The sequence below is a fragment of the Giraffa tippelskirchi genome, chromosome 2, assembly GCF_054371585.1.
Source record: "Giraffa tippelskirchi isolate mGirTip1 chromosome 2, T2T-mGirTip1v1.2.pri, whole genome shotgun sequence".
NCBI classification, from domain to species: domain Eukaryota; kingdom Metazoa; phylum Chordata; class Mammalia; order Artiodactyla; family Giraffidae; genus Giraffa; species Giraffa tippelskirchi.
Window position 1 is genome coordinate 40,987,305 of NC_137276.1, and position 23,308 is coordinate 41,010,612.

Consider the following 23,308-nt stretch of genomic DNA (forward strand, 5'->3'; position numbering starts at 1 on the left):
CATAGAGCATTGAGATAGCACACACAAATATGAAACCAGGCAAAATCTTTATCAATAAAGGGACTGTGGATGGTGCGCAGATCAACCGAAGTCCTACTTCTTACCTTTGGAATCCACAGTCAGAGAGAGCAAGGTGAGGGGGCCAGTTATCAGAATGAAATGCATGTGCTTTCCTTTAGGAACTATCAACAAAATCTAAGAACAGGGTTGTTAGTTGACGGATATGGTGAGAGCCTGAAGGAGTATTAAAGCTGAAATAATTTAAAAGCTGTCTATAATCTAAGACAACTAGAAATAAAATGAGACTGTAGAAGCACAGAAAAACCTGTGTACACATCTTCCCACTTTGCTGGCTGTGGGAATTGGATGTGAATGTTTGAAGGACTCTAGGCTTTCAAATCAGGTAACTGTGGTCTTGTCTTAGCTTTATCACTTTGTAGTTGTGTGACCTTTATTGATTTACTTAAATCTTAATTTATTGGCTCTCAGCTTCTCATCTGTAAAATACAAAAATATGCATAACATATTTGTTCAATTAATGAATAGCTCTTTTTATTACATTATTCAGAAGAAATCACTTTAGTCCAGGGAAATGTAGCAAGTTAGACAAGGTAAAAGGATAAAGAAATTGGTGTGAAGCGCAAGTCATATAACTGGCATAATTGAATGGGACAACTGAAGAAAGCCATTATTTAAAAAAATTTTTAATGTGATAAACTGGGTTTGTGACAGAAGAGAAGTACTTGGCTACTATGGCAGAATAAAATAATATCTCAGTTCAACCTGACATTTTACATTTGTTTATATATTTTTTGATAGATTTCAAAGGAGTTGGTTTTTAGAAAATATACTCTGATTTCCCTCAAAAGGACATAAAAGAACCCTTTAAGTTGTAGGTCAGGCATGCTTTTGATTTTGCACATTCCCTGCTATTTTTAAGAGATTTCACTAAAACTTGATACGAGTAGAAATTTCAAAGACTAATCCTTTCCATAAGAAATAATATATGTCATATAATATTGCAGATATTATATAAAAATGTACATTTCATCTCCAGTTAGCTGACCTGTGCCCCTAACTTTGGTCACAGTTGGAAACATTTCTTTAGCTAAGAAATAAGACCTTGGATGCAGTTTGTAGGATTACAGGTATCAGGGAACCCTGCTTACTGAGAGTCATTTTGGTTTTTGTGTCAGCTTCTGCTTTATCATACACAAGGGCCAGGCTCTAGCCTAAAACTCACTAAGTTTGTTTATTTTGCTGACTAGGTATTCTTCAAATACAGACAAGGAAATGGTGCTCTTGAAAATGGTAGATTTGAATGGAGAAGAGCTGGGTCTTATCAGGTACTCTGTTTACTTTTTTTTTTTTTAATTCTTTTTGGATAAATTTCTTTATATTACAGCGAGGGATAAAAGAGACCAGAATAGTGGCAGCAGAGGCTAAGAATAAGCTGAGTGGTTGAGTTGGAGCTGGGATCCAGCCACGGGCTCTCGGGTATGGTTTTCAGCATCTCAGGTCTAATAAAAGGATTATGTGAATGAGGGATCTGAGTGAAGGAGTTTAGCACAATGTCTGACATATGATAGACTCAGTAAATGGTAGTGGTTATTACTGTATCAAGATCTCATATGGAGGTGATTATTACTTTATCAAGATATCATGTATTAGATAGAAGACAATGATCTCTTGGAAATGAGAAAACAATCTGACCAACCAGGCAAGTGACTATGAGTTTGAGATTATTGACCTGTGTTATTTGAAAGGAATAAGTTAAGTCTAATGCAGTACAATGCCAATTAGTGATGAAAGCACAACCGAGACCACCTAATAGAAGCAGATGAGGTAAAATTACAGCTTGGCAGAGATTTTAGTCTCCATTTTATATGTAAGAAAACACATGGATTTTGTTTTCTTTGTAAATAAGATATTTGTATTCCTATGTGATTTCGGTCGCTGTAATTGAACTGGTTAAGGAGTTCCCTGGGTGGGTAACAGTTCCAGACACTTTGTCCAGTGGACTTCCAGAATGATGCACAAATGCCCTAAGGAAGTGGATGACAGCACATGGGTGCAGGAGTCAAATGGCTTGGGTTCACTCTGGACTCTCATTCTTAGTAGCTGTGTGACTTTGGCCAAGTTTCTTAACTTCTCTGTGTCTCTTTCTTACTCTAAAATTGAGGGATAAAATGAGTCCTTAAATACTGATAATAACTTTTGTAAAGGAAGTAGGGATCTATCAGGGAGGATTATAAAATATCTAGGTGAAAGTTTCTATGTGAGTAAAATTAAGTAACTCGAAAGTAATAAGAGGTGAAGAAAAACATTAAAGATTATGATTAGTCAGTTCAGATACTAGGGTTGGTCCTAACTGCATGGAGAACACCTGATGGCAAAGAGTTCATGTTTCAATCTTAGGTACAGGTTTTCAGATTTGAATTAAAGCCCTAGCCCTGTCGCTTACTAACCCTGTGTCCTGGGGAAAGTAACTTATCTACTTATATTTCAACTATCCTGTTTGAAAATGAGAATAGTAATACCTCTTAGGATTATTTGAAGATCAAATGAGATAATGCATGCAAAACTCTAGTTCTGTGCCTGGCATAGAAAGAATTTAGTAATTTTAACTGCAAGGTAAGAAGTAAATAATACAGTACCTCTTCTGAAAATTCCATCATTGGCATATTGGTGTGCTTGAACTTCTTAGTGTTGGAGTTAGTTCATTGGGGTTAAAGTGAGGTCACTAAAAATTCCCTGATAAAATAAACATTATTATGTGGGTTGATGTAATAGAATTCATTCTTTGAGTACAGTTAATTCATCTATTGATTAGTTGCCACCTAGCCTTTAACGCAGTAGTCTTCGTAAATGTTATACATGCAATTACGTTCTTGAGGTATATTATTATGAATCAAACATAGACCCTATCTTCAAGAGTCTTACAGGCTACTGGGATGGTTAGGGCTGGAGAAAGAGACAGAAACAGACAGACAAGTAATAATAATGTAAATCAGATGGTTTTCAGTGCTATCACCTGGGAATTTAGAGGAACTGAGCTCTACCTGGGAGCATAGTGGGAGGCTTCAAAGAGGAAATGACATTTGAACTGGACTTGAAGGAGCCATGGGATTTCTCAGGGGGGCCATGAGAAAACTGCATTATGAGGCCAGAGTATGGGGTTAGGTCAGGGAGTGGGTGAGAGATGAATCTGGAAAAGTAAACTACTTCTTGATTTTTGAGCACCTTCGTGGGGAATTTGGTTAGGAGACAGGCAGGATAAGAACACGTATATATGACTAGTTAGATGAAAAATCCCCAAATTAGGAAAAGAAGATGCCTTTTCCCTTATAGTTTCTACCTAATGCTTGGCTGAATGACTGAGACCATTCATGATTCCCTTTTATTAGTTTCTGAGTCATTGAACAATGCTAAGAGAACACTCAATGATATTTTGGGGGCCAGATGTGTTTTGCTTCCTTGCATATAACTATATAATATATCTGGAAGACCCAGGGTCAGCTGTCAAGGTTATAATGATGCTTTTCCATCTGCTGTGCTTAACAGCCTGCAGTAACTTTCTATTGTTTCTATAGCTGCCATATGTTATCCTTGATGTAATTGCCCCTGCAATTGCCTCTTGTTGCATAGGGATAATTGCTCTCTGAATACATTAAAAATGATCCAAAACATAAAGTCAAATCTGGGCTGCTAAGTAACTCAGCCACCATATGTAGGTACCTGCTGTGAGATAGAATCCCAAGGTATGAGGAGTCTGGAAGCACAGCATCTCAGATTTACAGAGTATAAAGTCACCAAGTTAAAATTTCAGTTGAGGCCTACAAAAGTGATGCAACCTGCCCAGTGTCATGGCCAAGACTATTCTCTTCACTATGAAAACCATGTTGAAGTTCATCATTTATTCTTTGCTACTTTCATTTTTATTTTCATTTCTTCACTTAACAAGTCTGCACCAGTCACCTACTATATGCCAGGCAGTGCTTTCTAGTCCTTGAAATGAATCATTTAGGACCTAGTAAAAGGTCCTAAAGTTAGAAGTCAGATACCTGTGTCTGTGCTTCTTGAGCAAATCCTTTAAAATCTGAGACTTCACTTTCACATTTCTCAAATGTAGATGTACAATATGATAACATCCCTCCACATATTGTTATGCATTCATTTATTTATTAAATATTGTAGAATACAAGTGGCATGAACTGAACTAGTACTATAGAATGCACTGATGAGAAAAAAAATCGATGTCCTAGGTGTTGCTCCTTATAGAACTTATAGTCTATTGGTGGAGACAAAGTAATCAAATAGTCATACAAACCAATGTATAATTATAACTGCATTAAGTGCTAAAAAAAAAAAAGGAAGGTATGTAGAGCTGTAAAGAGACTTGACCTGATCAGGGAAGTTGGGAAAGGCTTCCCTGATGGCTCAGTGGGTGAAGAATCCAGCTGCAATGCAGGGGATATAGGAGACACGGGTTCTATCCCTGGGTCAGGAAGATCCCCTGGAAGAGGAAATGGCAACCCACTCCAGTGTTCTTGCCTGAAAAATCCCAGTGGACAGAGGAGCCTGGTGGGTTATATTCCAAAGGGTTGCAAAGAGTCAGACATGACTGAGTACATATGCAGATGTCAGTTGTCCCCAAGGGTAAGACAGTGGAACTGAAAACCAAGGCAGGGTGAGAATTAACTGGCAAAATGGGGGGGTGGAGAAGAGCACTTAACACAGAAAAACATGTGCAAAAGTCATGTAGAGGGTCTGTGTGGCTGAAGTACAGAGGACAGTGAGGTAGGATGTTGCAAATTAAAAGTTAGAGGTAGAGGTTAGATACCATGATCAAGATTTGGGTCTTTATACAAAAAAATAGAAAATCACTGAAGTGTTTAAAGCTGAGGTTGGGAATTGGGGGCTCTTGAAGGGTTAGGAAGAGTAGTGACTTGAAGAATGAAAGAATCATGTGCATGAAATTATTTCATAAACCATTAAGTCCTCTACAGTTGTAAGGCCAACACTTGTCTTGGTTGATCAATCTATAAGGAAAATATTTCTTTTTGCCTAATACTACTGTTTGGTGCTGCAGTGGTAAAGAATCTATCTGCAATGCAAGAGACCCAGGTTCGATCCCTGGGTAGGGATCCCCTGGTGAAGGGAATGGCAACCCACTCCAGTATTCTTGTTTGGAGAATTCCATGGACAGAGGAGGCTGGTAGGCTACAGTCCATGGGGTCTATGAGTCGGGCATGACTGAATGACTTAACACTACTACTACTGTATGCAGACACAGTAAATGATTTTTCCCCAAACGCAGAGAACATGTTTGGGATGTTTTGAATTAAAATATAAGCTGTGTGGAAGTCAGAAATTCACTTTGGGAGATTCTGGAAGGCATCTCAAAGGAGTCAACCAGTGGAGATGATGACGAGTCCTGGGAGACCCTGAACGATGAAGGGAGAAAACAGGACAGGTTTCAACAGACTTACAGACTTAGAGAACAAGCTTATGGTTACCAGTGGGGAAGGATAGGGAGAAGGGATAGTTAGGGAGTTTGGGATGGACATGTACACACTGCTATACTTAAAATGGATAACCAATAAGGACCTAGCATACGGCACATGGAACTCTACTCAATATTATGTGGCAGGCTGGATGGGCGGGGAGTGTGGGGAAGAATGGACACATGACATATGTACATGTATGGCTGAGTCCCTTTGCTGTCCACCCGAAACTATCACAACGTTGTTAATCAGCTGTACTCCAATATAAAATAAAAAGTTAAAAAAAAAAACAAAACATGTTTCAAGTGTCTGCACCAAAGAGAAAGTCATAGGGTCAGGCTGCTGCTGCTGCTGCTACTAAGTCGCTTCCGTCGTGTCCGACTCTGTGCGACCCCATAGACGGCAGCCCACCAGGCTCCGCCGTCCCTGGGATTCTCCAGGCAAGAACACTGGAGTGGGCTGCCATTTCCTTCTCCAGTGCATGAAAGGGAAAAGTGAAAGTGAAGTCGCTCAGTCGTGTCCGATTCTTAGCGACCCCGTGGGCTGCAGCCTACCAGGCTCCTCCACCCATGGGGTTTTCCAGGCAAGAGGACTGGAGTGGGGTGCCGTTGCCTTCTCCGATAGGGTCAGGCAGTTCATCTGAATGGCTGCTCTGGGTGGTGGACAGTCCCTTCCTACACAGTTGGTAAAGTGCAGGTGGCTCTGGGAGTGGCAGTTGGGAGCACTGAGTCTTTTCCTCAAGGAGAGGACAGCAGGACAGCTTCTGTCTCACTTGTTTTCCCTTCTCCTAGCTCACTGCATTTGCCAAGTCTCCTTCCTCAAGTATGCAGGAGTGGCATGGACCCTCCTTTTTTTTTCTCATCTCGTTAGCCCTCTAGGAGTCAGTATGGCATGGCTTCTATTTGTCAGAGCTGTAAGAAAGGTCTGAGCAGGGTTTTGAATGATTTCTCTATTGCCTTCTGTTTTATGCGTGGCAAATCCTTCTATTATTATGGAAGGGGGTGAGCCTTTCAAGGAACATTTTAAAAAGATAGCAAGGGACAGTAATTTGCTCAACCTATTTGAAGAATTTTTGCACACACTTAGAAAAACCCAATTTATGAAATTAATTCATTTGAATGATGCTGACTTATAGAGCTCATTTGGGGGGGTGTGTGTGTGTGTATGTGTGTAAATCTTCTCTGCCTATGACTTTCTGGATTACTTGAGAAGTATTTATTCTCTGTGGCTTACTGTCCTCCCCGCTGCATTCTCCTTTCAGTGTGCTTAACCCGACACCAAGAGCAAATGTGGAAATCTCAGCGACTGCCCTTCATCAGCCTTTCTTGACCTCTTATCTTTTCTCCATCTCATTGCGTCATGTTTTTATAAATACATTCTCCATTAGCCTTCACTGTGGTTTGTGAAGCCTCACTCTCATTTCTGCATCCTGAATTTCTCTTTACTCTTCTATGTTGTCGTGAAGCCTGATACTCTCTTCCTGCTCCAACTTTCCTATTGGCTTATTTGTGCTGTTTCTTTCCAGTGAAGTAAGAGTAGGCCTTGATTGTGTAATGAGGCTTCTGTGTCTAGTCCATCCCCATGTAAAGTGAAGGTGCTTAATAAGGGCTTTCTGATGACAAGGGTGATGATAATTGACTGATAACAGATTAATCATGCTAGTTAATGTAAATGGTCCCAAGTTTAGAAGCTATAAAAGCCAGCTGTCATAACTGGCAGAAGACATTGGACTTATTTCCCAAAGTCAACCATGGTTCATATTCAGGTACATTTTCTTCTGCCTATTTCCTTATGTAGAATGTGTGATAAGAAATATGCGTGATTAAAAGGTCATTCTGTAAAGATAGATGCTCTCTTAGTCTCATATACTATGGGTATTAGAAACTTTAAAATACTGTGAAAAATGTTAATGCTATCTCCATGTATCTCAGTGTCTTTTGTTTTTTGTAGTGATTCTCTTTATATCTAAAATTTTTTTGTCTCAGTTCAGTTGCTCAGTCATGTCTGACTCTTTGTGACCCCATGGACCACAGCATGCTAGGCCTCCCTGTCCATCACCAACTCCTGGAGTTTACTCAAACTCATGTCCATTGAGTTCGTGATGCCATCCAACCATCTCATCCTCTGTCGTCCCCTTTTCCTCCCGCCCTCAATCTTTCCCAGCATCAGGGTCTTTTCCAATGAGACAGTCCTTCGCATCAGGTGGCCAAATTATTGGAGTTTCAGCTTCAGCATCAGTCCTTCCAATGAATATTCAGGAATGATTTCCTTTAGGATGGACTTGTTGGATCTCCTTGCAGTCCAAGGGACTCTCAAGAGTCTTCTCCAACACCACAGTTCAAAAGCATCAATTCTTCGGAGCTCAGCTTTCTTTATAGTCCAACTCTCACATCCATACACGACTACTGGAAAAACCATAGCTTTGACTAGCTGGACCTTTGTTGGCAAAGTGATGTCTCTGCCTTTTAATATGCTGTCTAGGTTGGTCATAGATTTTCTCCCAAGGAGTAAATGACTTCTAATTTCATGGCTGTAGTCACCATCTGCAGTGATTTTGGAACCCCAAAAAATAAAGTCTGTCACTGTTTCCCCATCTATTTGCCATGAAGTGATTGAAGTGATGGGACCAGATGCTATGATCTTAGTTTTCTGAATGTTGAATTTTGAGCCAACTTTTTCACTCTCCTCTTTCACTTTCATCAAGAGGCTCTTTAGTTCCTCTTTGCTTTTTGCCATAAGGGTGGTTTTCATCTGCATATCTGAGGTTATTGATATTTCTCCCAGCAATCTGATTCTAGCTTGTGCTTCATCCAGCCCAGCATTTCACATGATAAACTCTGCATATAGGGCTTCCCTCGTGGCTCAGCTGGTAAAGAATCCACCTGCAATGCTGGAGACCTGGGTCCGATTCCTGAGTTGGGAGGGTCCCATGGAGAAGGGAATGGCTACACACTCCAGCATCCTGGTCTGGAGAATTACATAGACTGTATAGTCCACGGGATTGCAAAGAGTCGGACATGACTGAGCAACTTTCACTTCATTTTACTTCACTCTGCTGGGCTGCCATCTATGGGATCGCACAGAGTCGGACACGACTGAGGTGACTTATGCTGCAGTAGCAGCATATAAGTTAAATAAGCAGGGTGACAATATACAGCCTTGACTTACTCCTTTTCCAATTTTGAACCAGTCCGTTGTTCCATGTCCAGTTCTAACTGTTGCTGCTTGACCTGCATACAGATTTCTCAGGAGGCAGGTCAGGTGGTCTAGTATTCCCATCTCTTGAAGAATTTTCCACAGTTTGTTGTGATCCACACTGTCAAAGGCTTTGGCATAGTCAATAAAGCAGAAGTAGAAGATTTTCTGTAACTCTCTTGCTTTTTTGATGATTCAACAGATGTTAGCAATTTGGTCTCTGGCTCCTCTGCCTTTTCTAAATTCAGCTTGAACGTCAGGAAGTTCACGGTTTATGTACTGTTGAAGCCTGGCTTGGAGAATTTTGAACATTACTTTGCTAGCATGTGCAATGAGGGCAATTATGAGGTAGTTTGAGCATTCTTTGGCGTTGACTTCCCTGGTGGCTCAGACGGTCAAGCGTCTGCCTACAATGTGGGAGACCTGGGTTCAATCCCTGGGTCGGGAAGATCTCCTGGAGAAGGAAATGGCAACCGACTCCGGTATTCTTGCCTGGAAAATCCCATGGACGAAGAAGCCTGGTAAGCTACAGTCCGTGGGGTCACAAACAGTTGAACACAACTGAGCGACTTCACTTTCTTTCTTTCTTTCTTTGAGGTTGGAATGAAAACTGACCTTTTTCAGTCCTGTGACCATTGGTGAGTTTCCCAAATTTGCTGACATATTCAGTGCAGCACTTTCACAGCATCATCTTTTAGGATTTGAAATAGCTCAACTGGAATTCCATCACCTCCACTAGTTTGTTCGTAGTGATGCTTCCTAAGGCCCACTTGACTTCACATTCCAGGATGTCTGGCCCTAGGTTGGTAATTACACCATGATGATTATCTGGGTCCTGAAGATCTTTTTTGTATAGTTCTTCTGTGTATTCTTGCCACCTCTTCTTAATATCTTCTGCTTATGTTAGGTCCATATCATTTCTGTCCTTTATTGTGCCCATCTTTGCATGAAATGTTCCCTTGGTATCTCTAATTTTCTTGAAGAGATCTCTAGACTTTCCCATTCTGTTGTTTTCCTCTATTTCTTTGCATTGATCGCAGTCAGTGATCAATTTTTTGTCTCAAAATCTGTGTATTTTCATGTTCCTGTAGCTAACTCAGCTCTCTGTAAGTTAGAATTTGCCAAATATATTTCTCTGTCATTTTCTTTCATTTTTTTTGTTTGTACATTTAAAGGTGTCTGTTATGAATATCATACAGCTTTATGTGGTTTTTAACAATCTTTATCTTTTAATGAGTGAATTTATTTTTATGAGTTGTGATTACTGTGCTCTTCACTTTGTGCTATTTATCTCACTTTTCAATGCTTTTTATTCTCCTTTTAGGATTGATAGAGATTTAAAAAAAATATTCAAGTGGAGTATTATAGTTTCCAAAGGTGGTGGAACAACAGCTCTTGTCTTACATAGTCTATACGCAGTGACCTTGCCAGTTCCCATCAAAAATGGAAGTTTTTCCAGCCCTTGAAACTTGGCCAGCCCTGGGACCACTTTGGTCAATAAAAGATGAGAGAAGTGACACTGTGCCAGGGCTGTGATAGTTTTTTTTTTTCTGTAGACTTTATTTTTTAGAGCAGTTTTAGGTTCACAGCAAAACTGAACAGAAAGTACAGAGATTTCCCATGTATGCCTGCCCGGAAACACAGGCACAGCCTCCCTCATTACTAACCCCCATCACCAGACTGGTACATTTGTTACCATCAGTGAACCTATACCGTCACATTGTTGTCACCCAGAATCATAATTTACATTAGCATTCAAGTTTGGTGCTGTATTTTTTGAAATCTTCCTTTTCTTTGTATGTTTCCTGAAAATTTCAATAGTGAATCAAAATAAAATTTAAAATCATCTGGTAATCCTAGGACTCAGTGGTGGTGATTTAGTCATTGTCATGTCCGACTCTTGTGACCCCATGGATTGTAGCCCACCAGGCTCCTCAGTCCATGGGATTTTCTAGGCAAGAATACTGGAGTGAGTTGCCATTTCCTTCTCCAGGGGATCTTCCCAACCCAGGAATCGAACCTGGGTCTCCTGCATTACAGGCGGATTCTTTACCAACTGAGTGCTATGAGGGAAGTTCTGCTGCTGCTGCTGCTAAGTCGCTTCAGTCGTGTCAGACTCTGTGCGACCCTAAGACGGCAGCCCACCAGGCTCCACCGTCCCTAGGATTCTCCAGGCAAGAATACTGGAGTGGGTTGCCATTTCCTTCTCCAGTGCATGAAAGAGAAAAGTTAAAGTGAAGTCGCTCAGTCGTGTCCGACTCTTAGTGACCCCATGGACTGTAGCCTACCAGGCTCCTCCGTCCATGGGATTTTCCAGGCAAGAGTACTGGAGTGGGGTGCCATTGCCTTCTCCGGAGGGAAGTTCTAGGACTCAATAATTTCTAATATTTTGTTGTATACTCTTTCCTATTTTTTTCCTAATCATGTTTATATTTTTTTTATTTTTAAAGAGAGACTTTACTTTTAAAGAGATTATTATATATACAATTTGGTAACTTTCTCATTTAGAAATTCTTTATGAATTTATTTCAGGGCTACTTAGTATTTTTTAAATCACCATTTTTAAATTGTTGTATAGTATTTCATTATAATACAGAAGACATGGGTTCAGTCCCTAGGTTGGGAAGATTCCCTGGAGAAGGAAATGGCAACTCACTCCAGTATTCTTGTCTCAGAAAGCCCATGGACAGAGGAGGCTGACAGGCTATTGTCCATGGTGTTCTACCATATGTATGATAATATATCCAATGAGTCACCAATCATTTGACATTTTAGTTTATAGTTTTTCTGTCATACACTGTTGTAAGCATTTGTGAAGAGACCACTCCAGTATCCTTGCCTGGGAAATCCCATGGACGGAGGATCCTGGCAGGCTATAGTCGATGGGGATGCAAAGAGTCGGCCATGACTTAACGACTAAAACAAAACAATCATCTGATATATATTTGCAAATGATTTCCTAGAAGTGGGGTTGCTGAGTCAAAAAGGAACATTTATTATCAAGGATCGTCTCATGAATTTCCACATGATCCTCTGGCAAACTTTTGCTGGTTTACAGTGCTTCTACCCAAGCATGCAGGGAGTGTTGTTTTCAGTGCTCTTGCCAATCTTAGTATTTTCAGGCTTTACACATATTAAGTGATAGACCCAAAAAAGCGGAATCATGTTTGTCTTCCTTTCAATTTCTTCAATTCCTGGGCAGTTAGGCTGAATTAAAATAAACACTCTTATCGGCCACTTCTTGCTTTACTACTGTTGCTTGTTTAATCATACTATCTAGGTTTTGCAAGAATTTTGATTGCAGTGACTTAATGAACTTAATGGAATCCACCCAAACCAAATCTCTCTCCATTAACATTATTGAGAGGTGGTTTTTTTTTGTTTTTTTTTTCCCATCCAGGAATTTTAAAGAAAACAAAATGAGTAGGTGAGAATAGACATCTCTTCTCTGGAGTAGAGATGGTCAATTCTCCAGGATACTGGCCGCCGAGTTTACCTATAACTTCAGAAGCTGTACTCTGGCTATGGCTCATTGTCCTTCTTTAATTTGAGCAATCTGGTCTGTAGTCATCGCATCTGCTTGTTTCAGATTCAAGTTGTCCTTTGCATAAAATTCTGGGCCTAATAGCCCTTCCACTATAGCACAATGAAACATTCTTTGCTTTCCTTTTTCCAACTGTCTGTAATGGGGTGGGGCAAGGAGGAACATAAGACAAATGAAAAAGAGGTGTGTGTTAAGAGATGCATTAACTAATGCTAGGCGATGCAATAGACCTTGAAATTACAGTGGCTTAACACATGACAGATTTTAATGTACACATTTGCCACTCATGCAAAATGTCATAAAATTTGGGTGGTCCTTCTGCAAATATGTTACTGGCCATATTCACAGGCTCTACCCTGCCAGTGGAATTGGGGAATAGAGGGCACACTGGTATTCTGTAAGCCCTCAAGTCTCTGTCATAAGAGGGAAGGGTTTCTTTTTTAATTATTTAAAGCTTATATTATATGGGGTGATATACATATGTTGAATACATACATGCACGTGCATCATATATTTTAATAGTATTTATCTTATTAACTATACATATACATACACACAGCTTTGTATATTTTTTTCCTTTCAATCATCATCATTACTGCAGCAGCAGCAGTATCAAACTCAGCATAGCATCATCACAGTGATTTATTCCATTCTTAGCATAGACTAGTCTATGTGCTAAACACTTCAGATATATTTGTTCTCTTAATTGTCAAATGCCATGAGGTGGATACTACCTATCATGTTACAGATATGAACATTGAGTTTCAAATAGGTTAGGTATAATAACTTATGTTCAACGCCAGAGCTCTAAGCCACTAAAATGTATGGTCTCTGTATTAGTTCCTTAGGGTTTCCATAACAAATAACTACAGACCTGCTGGTTTAAAACAGCAGAAATTTGTTCTGTCACAGTTCAAGAAGTGCCAGAAGTCTGAAGTCAGGGTCTTGGCAGTGTCAGGTTAGTTTATTTCTCTCCCTCAGTTCTTGTCTCATTGCTACAAAGATTTGGAATGATGGACTAAAGGGTTTAAAACAACAGACAAATTACAGGCAGACAGATCTTTTATTAAACAGACAGTCCTGAGACATAGGAATTGTAACGATCCCTCTTGACTTCCCCTTTTTATACTTCCCATCTCTTCTTCCTTTTGGTGGTGCTCTGTGCAAAATAGGGCTTGTATCCACCACCAATAAGGAAAGGAAATGCAAATAGGCATATACTCAGGCTGACTGACAGTTGCAACTTACGTAACACCAGGCTTTGTTGCACATGTCTTCCCATAATTCAGTCTGTTATAATCAGACATATACATGTGTAGAATATTTATGAATCCTTAATAGGCTCCTAAATGTCTAAGGTTACTTGAGGAAGCCCCAGAGGTTAGATTGTACCCACTGTGTGCAGAGGGCACCTGTGCAGGAGTTGGAAGAGTCTCTGTGGTTATTTTTGTAGAATATCTGTGAGCTCTCCTGGATGTGTGTGGGATGGGGTTTAGAGATCAACCTGCATCCTTTTTGTCTAGGACACTCCTGGTTGCTCATGCCTAATTTCCTACCTAACAGTAAGATTGGTTCTTTCTGGAGGCTCTGAGGGAGAATCAGTTCCATGCCTTTCTCTTAGCTTCTGGTGACTGCCAGCAATCCTTGGCTTGTAGATACATCACTCCAGTTTGTGCCTCCATCTTCACATTTCCTCAGTCAGTTCAGTTCAGTCGCTCAGTCGTGTCCGACTCTCTGCGACCCCATGAACTGCAACACGCCAGGCCTCTCTGTCCATCACCAACTCCCGGAGTCTACCCAAACCCATGTTCATCGAGTCGGTGATGCCATCCAACCATCTCATCCTCTATCGTCCCCTTCTCCTCCTGCCCCCAATCCTACCCAGCATTAGGGTCTTTTCCAATGAGTCAACCCTTCGCATGAGGTGGCCAAAGTATTGGAGTTTCAGCTTCAACATCAGACCTTCCAATGAACACCCAGGATTGATCTCTTTTAGGATGGATTGATTGGATCTCCTTGCAGTCCAAGGGACTCTCAAGAATCTTCTCCAACACCACAGTTCAAAAGCATCAATTCTGTGGCGCTCAGCTTTCTTCACCGTCCAACTCTCACATCCATACATGACCACTGGAAAAACCATAGCCTTGACTAGACGGACTTTTGTTGGCAAAGTAATGTCTCTGCTTTTAAACATGCTATCTAGGTTGGCCATAACCTTCCTTCCAAGGAGTAAGCGTCTTTTAATTTCATGGCTGCAGTCACCATCAGCAGTGATTCTGGAGCCCAAAAAAGTAAAGTCTGACACTGTTTCCACTGTTTCCCCATCTATTTCCCATGGAGTGATGGGACCAGATGCCATGATCTTAGTTTTCTGAACGTTGAGCTTTAAGCCAACTTTTTCACTCTCCTCCTTCACCTTCATCAAGAGGCTCTTTAGTTCTTCTTCACTTTCTGCCATAAGGGTGGTGTCATCCGCATATCTGAGGTTATTGCTATTTCTCCTGGCAATCTTGATTCCAGCTTGTGTTTCTTCCAGCCCAGCATTTCTCATGATGTATCCTGCATATAAGTTAAATAAGCAGGGTGACAATATACAGCCTTGACATACTCCTTTTCCTATTTGGAACCAGTCTGTTGTTCCATGTCCAGTTCTAACTGTTGCTTCCTGACCTGCATGCAGGTTTCTCAAGAGACAGGTCAGATGGTCTGGTATTCCCATCTCTTTCAGAATTGTCCACAGTTTATTGTGATCCACACAGTCAAAGGCTTTGGCATAGTCAATAAAGCAGAAATAGATGTTTTTCTGGAACTCTCTTGCTTTTTCGATGATCCAGCGGATATTGGCAATTTGATCTCTGGTTCCTCTGCCTTTTCTAAAACCAGCTTGAACATCTGGAAGTTCATGGTTCATGTATTGCTGAAGCCTGGCTTGGAGAATTTTGAGCATTACTTTACTAGCATGTGAGATGAGTGCAATTGTGATGAGTGAGTCACATTTCCTACATCCCCATATTTGGGTGTCTCTCTGTCCCTTTCCTTTTGTTATGAGAGCACCAGTCATTGGGCTTAAGACCCAACCAAAGATAGTATGATTTTACCTTGTTTACATCTCTAAAAATTCTGTTTCCAAATAAGATCCCATTCTGAGGTTCTGCTGGGCATGAATTTTGGGGTGACACTTTTGAGTCCAAATGACACCACCCTTATGGCAGAAAGTGAAGAAGAACTAAAGAGACTCTTGATGAAAGTAAAAGAGGAGAGTGAAAAAGTTGGCTTAAAGCTCAACATTCAGAAAACTAAGATCATGGCATCCAGTCCCATCACTTCATGGCAAATAGATGGGGAAACAGTGGCTGACTTTATTTTTTGGGGCTCCAAAATCACTGCAGATGGTGACTGCAGCTACGAAATTAAAAGACGCTTACTCCTTGGAAGGAAAGTTATGACCAATCTAGACAGCATATTAAAAAGCAGAGACATTACTTTGCCAACAAAGGTCCATCCAGTCAAGGCTATGGTTTTTCCAGTAGTCATGTATGGATGTGAGAGTTGGATGGTGAAGAAAGCTGAGTGCCGAAGAATTGATGCTTTTGAACTGTGGTGTTGGAGAAGACTCTTGAGAGTCCCTTGGACTGCAAGGAGATCCAACCAGTCCATCCTAAAGAAGATCAGTCCTGGGTGTTCATTGGAAGGACTGATGTTGAAGCTGAAACTCCAATACTTTGGCCATCTGATGCGAAGAGCTGTCTCATTTGAAAAGGCCCTAATGCTGGGAAAAATTGAGGGCAGGAGGAGAAGTTGATGACAGAGGATGAGATGGTTGGATGGCATCACCAACTCAATGGACATGGGTTTGGGTGGACTCTGGAAGTTGGTGATGGACAGCGAGGCCTGGCATGCTGCGGTTAATGGGGTCACAAAGAGTCGGACACGACTTAACTGAACAGTGTCCTATATTGTATTTGTCCAAAGATCTCCCATGTTGTTACACATTTTCATGAATACTGCCTTTTAATGGAGATACAATATTCTCATTCTCCCCTTTGGTGGACGTTTAGGTTGGAGATGGCCATACCTGGCACATAGGTCTTGGTGCCTAGCACATAAAGATGCTCCCTTCTCTGGGCTGATGGAGGTGTGCTTCACTTGGGGAGCTGAATGGGAGCCGTATTTCAGCTTTCACTTACCCCTTTGCCAGTCACCTTTGTGCAGACCTTGGCTTCCATGTGAAGAGGGCAGCTCAGATCTGAGAGAACAGAACCTGGGATGGGCATTCCTGTTTCAGAATGTTTAAATAGCTCAATTCTGCATTTGGCTTTTCTGTTTCACAATAGGAAATACACAATGTCTGAATTGAAAGAGACACTAGAAATACCTCAGTTACACAGGAGAAGAAAATAATTATTCTGTTTTAATCTGCAGTTTACTGATTCACTGTGTATATGTGTGTGTGGTCAGTTGTGTCTGATTCTTTGTGACACTAGGGACTATAGCCTGCCAGGCTTTTCAGTCCATGGGATTTTCCAGGCAAGAATACTGGAGTGGGTTGCCAGTTCCTTCTCTAGGGTATCTTTGTGACCCAAGGATCAAACCCCTGTCTCGTGAGTCTCCTGCAATGGCAGACAGATTCTTGACCATTGAGCATGATTGAAATTGATTTTTTTCAGAAGTTTTTTGGAAATTTGAACTAACTTTGCTACTTACGATGATTAGATCTCAAATCTCTTGACTTTCCTCAGTACTGTGATTGCATCATGATGAATCAAGTAGAGTCTTGCTCTAGCTGTGACATTATTTTAAAGTCATTATTTTAAAATGTTTATTATCAAGGACATCAACATCTTTTTATGGCTGTATTCTAACTTCTTTTGAAATTACCTAAACCTTTCTTCCTCTCTTTTGAACTTTACTTAGATGAATATTTTTTGACCAGATAAAATAAACGGTAAGTGTTTTTAAAATTAAAATGACCACTTTTCTGCATATCTTTATAAATATTCATCTCTTACCAAAGTACTTTGTTTGCTTTAGCAAGCCTGATATTTTTATAGCATATATTTTAAAGGGCAGAGGAGGAAAGATACAGCATTTTTTATTCTGAAATGCAAATAACTTTTCTGATTACTATTTTTTTCAGTTTGGTAGAGAAAAGTTCAATCAATTTTCTAAGGCCTAAAGTAAACGAAAATAAATAATTCAAGTTTATAGTCTAATTAGTAGACCAAAAATTTTTGCTTTTGCTTTCTCCCCGGATATTATTATGGTTCCTTGATGGCAGAGAATATACCTGACTCTAGTGTTGAGGTTTAACATAATGCCAACCACACACTACTAATGCTTTCATCTTGATTGAATGAAAAGAGCAACTGCCCTCTCTCCTTCCCTTCATCCTTTCTACCCTGGTCACCCTGACTATCCAGTCTCTGAATACACTGCATCCTTTCCTTCCTATCTCCATACCTTTGCTGCAGATGACTTTTCTCTAGTCATTCCCCTGCCAAGTTCCTACTCATCTTTTAAGACCCAGCTCAGATGTCACATTTTTCAAGGGTGAAGCATTTTTCAAGGATGAGGTGATGCTCCATTCATCTCTATGTCCCCAGTGTCTGGCACAGAGCCAGAGTTAACTACATGTATATTGAATGAGCTATTGAATGTTCAGTTTTGTGCACCATTATTACTTGGGTAAAAATATTTAAAAAGCTTTTTGTGAAGAAAAATCAAAAGATTTTTTAAACATCCTAAATTAGCTTGAAAATTTATGAATTGGAATCTCTCTTTTCTTGAATATTTCTGATAGCCTGCTTTACAGCCTTCTATCCTGTAAACACCTTTTTCACCTGTGTGGATGTTTGATCCTATGAAAGCCACTGGACAAGGTGTCACAAGGCCCAAACTTTAGCCTTGGTCCTCTATGACAAGTGGGCCACCATATTGCTTCTTTGAGATACCTTGTACAGTGCAGGTAATCAGAGCCTACTTCTCAGGGTTGCTGTGAAGTTAAAATGAGGTAACAGATGTGAAATTAACTTGTAAACTCTATAGCTCTGCAATTAAACAAGGTATTACCATGCATAAGGGTATATTGAATTAGGCATAGCATCCTCTTTCATACCCCTGTGCATTTATTCTGCTGTTCTTTCTCCCTGGAATGCCTTTAATAATTAATTGCTAGTCATCTGTGGTCCCCAAACACTTTATGGCTCCTTATTTATAGCATTTGTCACACTGTATCAAGGCCATTTGTTTACGTCTTTGTCCTCTGCAAGATTCTAGAGTAAACTGTGATTGATTCAGTGCTTGGTACACAGCAGACTCTCGGTAAATGTCCATTGAATTGGATAGGATTGATTAAAATAATTATTATGTATGTACCTGCTTGAAGGACAAAGTCTTTGTTGATACAATTCTGTAGGTATATTGTCTGGTAACTAACAAGTATTGGCTCTTATTAAAAGCTTACAATGAAGATGACAGGAATGGAATATTTGTAACAATAATTTTGTATTGTTAATTTAAGTGATCAGACTTCTTGAGTATATTATTTGTAATTTAAGTTCTTTAACAATGAAAGAATGCCTATTGTCAAAAGCACTTTTTTTTTTTCTGTTGGTGGAAACTTAAGCTCCCAGATATCATTTGTGACTCCATTTATCTGGTTCTCATCATTAACTTAGGTCTTCTTGTTCTTTTACAGCTGGTTTGCCATCCACCCAGTCAGCATGAAAAACACCAATCATCTTGTAAACAGTGACAATGTAGGCTATGCATCTTACCTTTTTGAACAAGAGAAGAACAAAGGTTATCTACCTGGAGAGGTGAGAATTTATGTCACTGAAAGCTTCATCTTAATTCACTGAGTATCATCATTCATGCAGTGTTCAGAATAGCTGATTCAGATCTTCAGAGGAAAGTGTCATCATGGATATCACATACTGATGTGCTTGGATAGGAAGAATTCTCCATCCTCTATTATCAGGAAAGAAAAAATTTAAATGATTATTGACTTTGTGTCAAATACTACTTATACTGATGACTTCATAAAGTTGTAATTAGTTGGATTAGGAAGAACAAATTAAAGATTTTTGCAACATATAATAGTTTTTGATCAACTTGGAGATATGAGAAACTGTTGATGTTTACTTTTGTTTTCAGAGATATAAAACTATTAAGCACCTTCTTAATGTTGTAGGAATCCAAATGAGGACAGGGAATGAATTCTTTTCTCTGGTCCAGCCTTCCCTCTTAATTTTCTTTGAAAGACTTTGTTCTACTTTCCTGCAATATGACCTAAGTCAGAGACAACCCTAATCCATTAGACTGGTATTTGAAATGCAATGAGTGATGGGAATAGAGCTGGGGGGGGTGTCCCAGAATCTAGTCCGTGTACTTCAGGAAGCTTGTCAGCTCTGTGTAGATTATGGACTGCCGATAGGTAAGTGGTGAGGAAGGACCCTGCTCTGCTTGACCACAGCATCCAAACCTGAAATGCAGAAGAATATATGAGGAGATGAGAACCCCAGGCCCTAGACTAGACTAAGTATTCTGTTATAACAATATTAGCCCCGTGAACATTTGACCTGACTTTTTAGCTCCTTTATTGACAATCTTCTATTTGTTTTTTTCATTTTAGCCTATTTTTTTAGGAAAAAGTAATTTCCTATTTTTTTTTAGTATAAGCAATAAATGCTGGAGAGGGTGTGGAGAAAAGGGAACCCTCTTACAATGTTGGTGGGAATGCAAACTAGTACAGCCACTATGGAAAACAGTGTGGAGATTCCTTAAAAAACTGGGAATAGAACTACCATATGACCCAGCAATCCCACTGCTAGGCATACACACTGAGGAAACCAGAATTGAAAGAGACACGTGTACCCCAATGTTCATCGCAGCACTGTTTACAATAGCCAGGTCATGGAAGCAACCTAGATGTCCATCAGCAGACGAATGGATAAGGAAGCAGTGGTACATATACACAATGGAATATTACTTAGCCATTAAAAAGAATACATTTGAATCAGTTCTATTGAGATGGATGAAACTGGAGCCCATTATACAGAGTGAAGTAAGCCAGAAAGAAAAACACCAATACAGTATACTAATGCATATATATGAAATTTTAAAGATGGTAACGATAACCCTATATGCGAGACAGAATAAGAGACACAGATGCATAGAACAGTCTTATGGACTCTGAGGGAGAAGGTGAGGGTAGGATGATTTGAGAGAATAGCATTGAAACATGTATATTATCATATGTGAAACATAACACCATTCCAGGTTCGATGCATGAGACAAATGCTCAGGGCTGGGACCATGGGATGACCCAGAGGGATGGGATGGGGAGGGAGGTGGGAAAGGGGCTCAGGATGGGGAACACATGTAAACCCATGGCTGATTCATGTCAATGTACAGCAAAAACCACTACAATATTGTAATTAGCCCCCAACTAAAATAAATAAATTTATTAAAAAAAAAAAAAAGAAATGACACATAGTCTCCTATGCTTGATTATCTCTTTCCTTAAGTAAATTTAAGACACTTAAGGTGAAGTGGTAGACCAGTTAGGTTGAGATTAAGGTCTTGCCCTACTGAAAAAAGATTATGCTTAGTTATTTCTGGTTGAAGAGATAGAGAAAAGATATGTGGAGGGCAAGTCTGGATGGTGGATGCTATATTTAGATTCAGTTGTAGGGACAGAAATATCCAGATTGACTCTTTACTTTTTAAGTCAATAGGCTATTTATTTTTAAAGCAAAAATGGCTCTCTGAGTTCCAGGTACAACACCAAACATGGGATTATGGGTCAGCATTTTATAACTTGTTGCACATTGTATTTCTTGTCAAAATGTTGCTGTTTGAGACACAAATTTTAAACTCTCTTCCTTAAAATAGTTTCATTGATAATTGGAATATATGGGTCAGCATTTTATAACTTGTTGCACATTGTATTTCTTGTCAAAATGTTGCTGTTTGAGACACAAATTTTAAACTCTCTTCCTTAAAATAGTTTCATTGATAATTGGAATATTATGGGTAATAATACATATGTGGACTGCAATGTGAGTCTTTACAGAAACAAAAATCTTTCTCAGAATATTGTACCTGAGAAATATCCTCCTTTTATCCTATGCAAATGATTTTGAATAGTTCACCAGAGCGGGTTGAATGTCTGCCTTTTTAATGGAACTCATTGCAGTAAATAAGAAAGCATACAAGGTGATTGGATGTTTCTTTTGGCAGGGACCGTATGTAGCAGCTTTTGCTTCATCAAATCTGGGAGATGTTTCCCCCAACGTTCTTGGCCCACGTTGCACCGACACAGGAGAGTCTTGTGATAACGCCAATAGCTCTTGTCCCATTGGTGGGGTAGGTAATAATGACATTAAATCTTTGTTTTTGCATCTCACGGACATTTTATGTGTAAGTATTCACTGTTAATTTACAGTTATGTTCTCCTCAAGTATACTCTGGCCTACTTACTGCTAGCATTTGCTCTTCTCAAAAGCACCCACTAAAGTTTGATTGGGTAAAATTATAGTTTTGCATTTGATGCTTATATTTTTTGAATGGTAAGACGATTTAGTAAATGTCTGAGATTAAATATCCTTTCCTAAACTTGGACAGCTTGATACATCTTGTCTTGGCATTTTTGAAGTCACAGTTTAGTACAAAAACTGCCTGCCTGAGACATTTCTCTTCGATTATCACGTCTTTAGGGTTTTTCTAAAAATGTAACATCAAAATTCTTTTTTTTATAAATTACAAAACACAAAAAAAGTGTTGCTGTAAAAACTTGAGGCTTCCCTTGTAGCTCAGTTGGTAAAGAATCTGCCTGCAATGCAGGAGACCCGGTTCCAATTCCTGGGTCAGGAAGATCTCCTGGAGAAGGAAATGGCAACCCACTCCAGTATTCTTGCCTAGAGAATCCCATGAACAGAGGAGCCTGGCAGGCTACATAGGTTGCAAGAGTCGGACATGACTTAGCAACTGCACCACCACCACCACAAAAACTCAAACCGCATGGAAATCTTAAAAAGTAGTAAAAAGTGAAAGTCCCTGCTTACCTTCCTCCCCTCCAGCTGCTCCTTTTCCCCAAAATTACCACTATCACACCTCTTCCTAACTGTGTGCATCCATGAACAACATTTTATAACTTATTTATTGAGGTTTTTTTTTTTTGTCCAGGATTTGAGTTTTCTACCTAATTTGTCTTTAAAAAAAAAATCTCTTTATCACTCTAGATGGTTCTGTGTAGTAAGCTTACACTCAACAAGTGAGGCTGTACTGTTGTTTAGTTAACTGCTTCCCCTCATCTCCATTTAGATTTTGCACCTTGGACATGAGCAGCAGGTGCTAGTTTGTGGTTCTTATTCTTTGTGTTTATAGAATATTTCACCTGTGATATTGCTTTTATTAAACACTATGTTTGGGCTATTTATTTTATCCCAGTCAAGTCCACCCAATGAGAAATATATTTTTAACAATTATACTTTTCTCTTATACTTTACTATTTTTATATAGAAAGTCTTCCTATTGTAAAGCAATGATACCCCAATTTTTAAAAAAGAAAAAAGAAAATCTTCTTACACCAGAAACTAATACAACATTTTTAATCAATTATAATTCAATGAAAAAAAAGTCTTTGTTGCCGTTCATTTGCAAAAAATTTTACACATTATTAATTCACATTAGAGTGGATGATTGTTTGTTAAATTCCAAAATCCATACATGAAATGGTTAAATAAATTATGATACTTATTTACAATAGAATATTATGCATCAATTTTATGTCTTATGTTGAAATAGATGAATTCTAGCAATGTTCATTGATCTAATTCCAGAATGATTTTGTTTTTCATAATCTGTAAATTGGGAGAACATCTGGAAAGAGATGCTGGAATGTGGCTTTAAAAAAAAATCTCTTTGCTGGGACTTCCCTAGTGGTCCAGTGGTTAAGACTCTGCTTCCTGTGCAGGGAACTTGGGTTCAGTCCCTGGCTGGTTGGGGAACAAAGGTCCAACAGGCCACACAGCCAGAAAGAAAGTCTGTTTGCTCAGAT

The 23,308-nt window shown here is 39.5% G+C and overlaps 1 protein-coding gene across 5 annotated transcripts in view; it reads left to right on the plus strand.

Annotated features, from left to right (window-relative positions):
- Nucleotides 1-23,308, plus strand: part of ASAH2 (N-acylsphingosine amidohydrolase 2) — a 96,275-nt gene that overhangs the window by 45,115 nt on the left and 27,852 nt on the right. For 3 of the 5 annotated variants that reach the window (XM_081557092.1, XM_081557101.1, XM_081557108.1), the window contains 4 exons: nt 6-133; nt 1,269-1,346; nt 18,944-19,064; nt 21,490-21,615. In XM_081557092.1, the coding sequence (XP_081413218.1) occupies nt 6-133; nt 1,269-1,346; nt 18,944-19,064; nt 21,490-21,615 (453 nt within the window). Of the gene's footprint in view, nt 1-5; nt 134-1,268; nt 1,347-9,087; nt 9,224-18,943; nt 19,065-21,489; nt 21,616-23,308 lie in introns of those variants that run through there. The other 2 variants (XM_081557129.1, XM_081557119.1) reach the window with 2 other exon arrangements.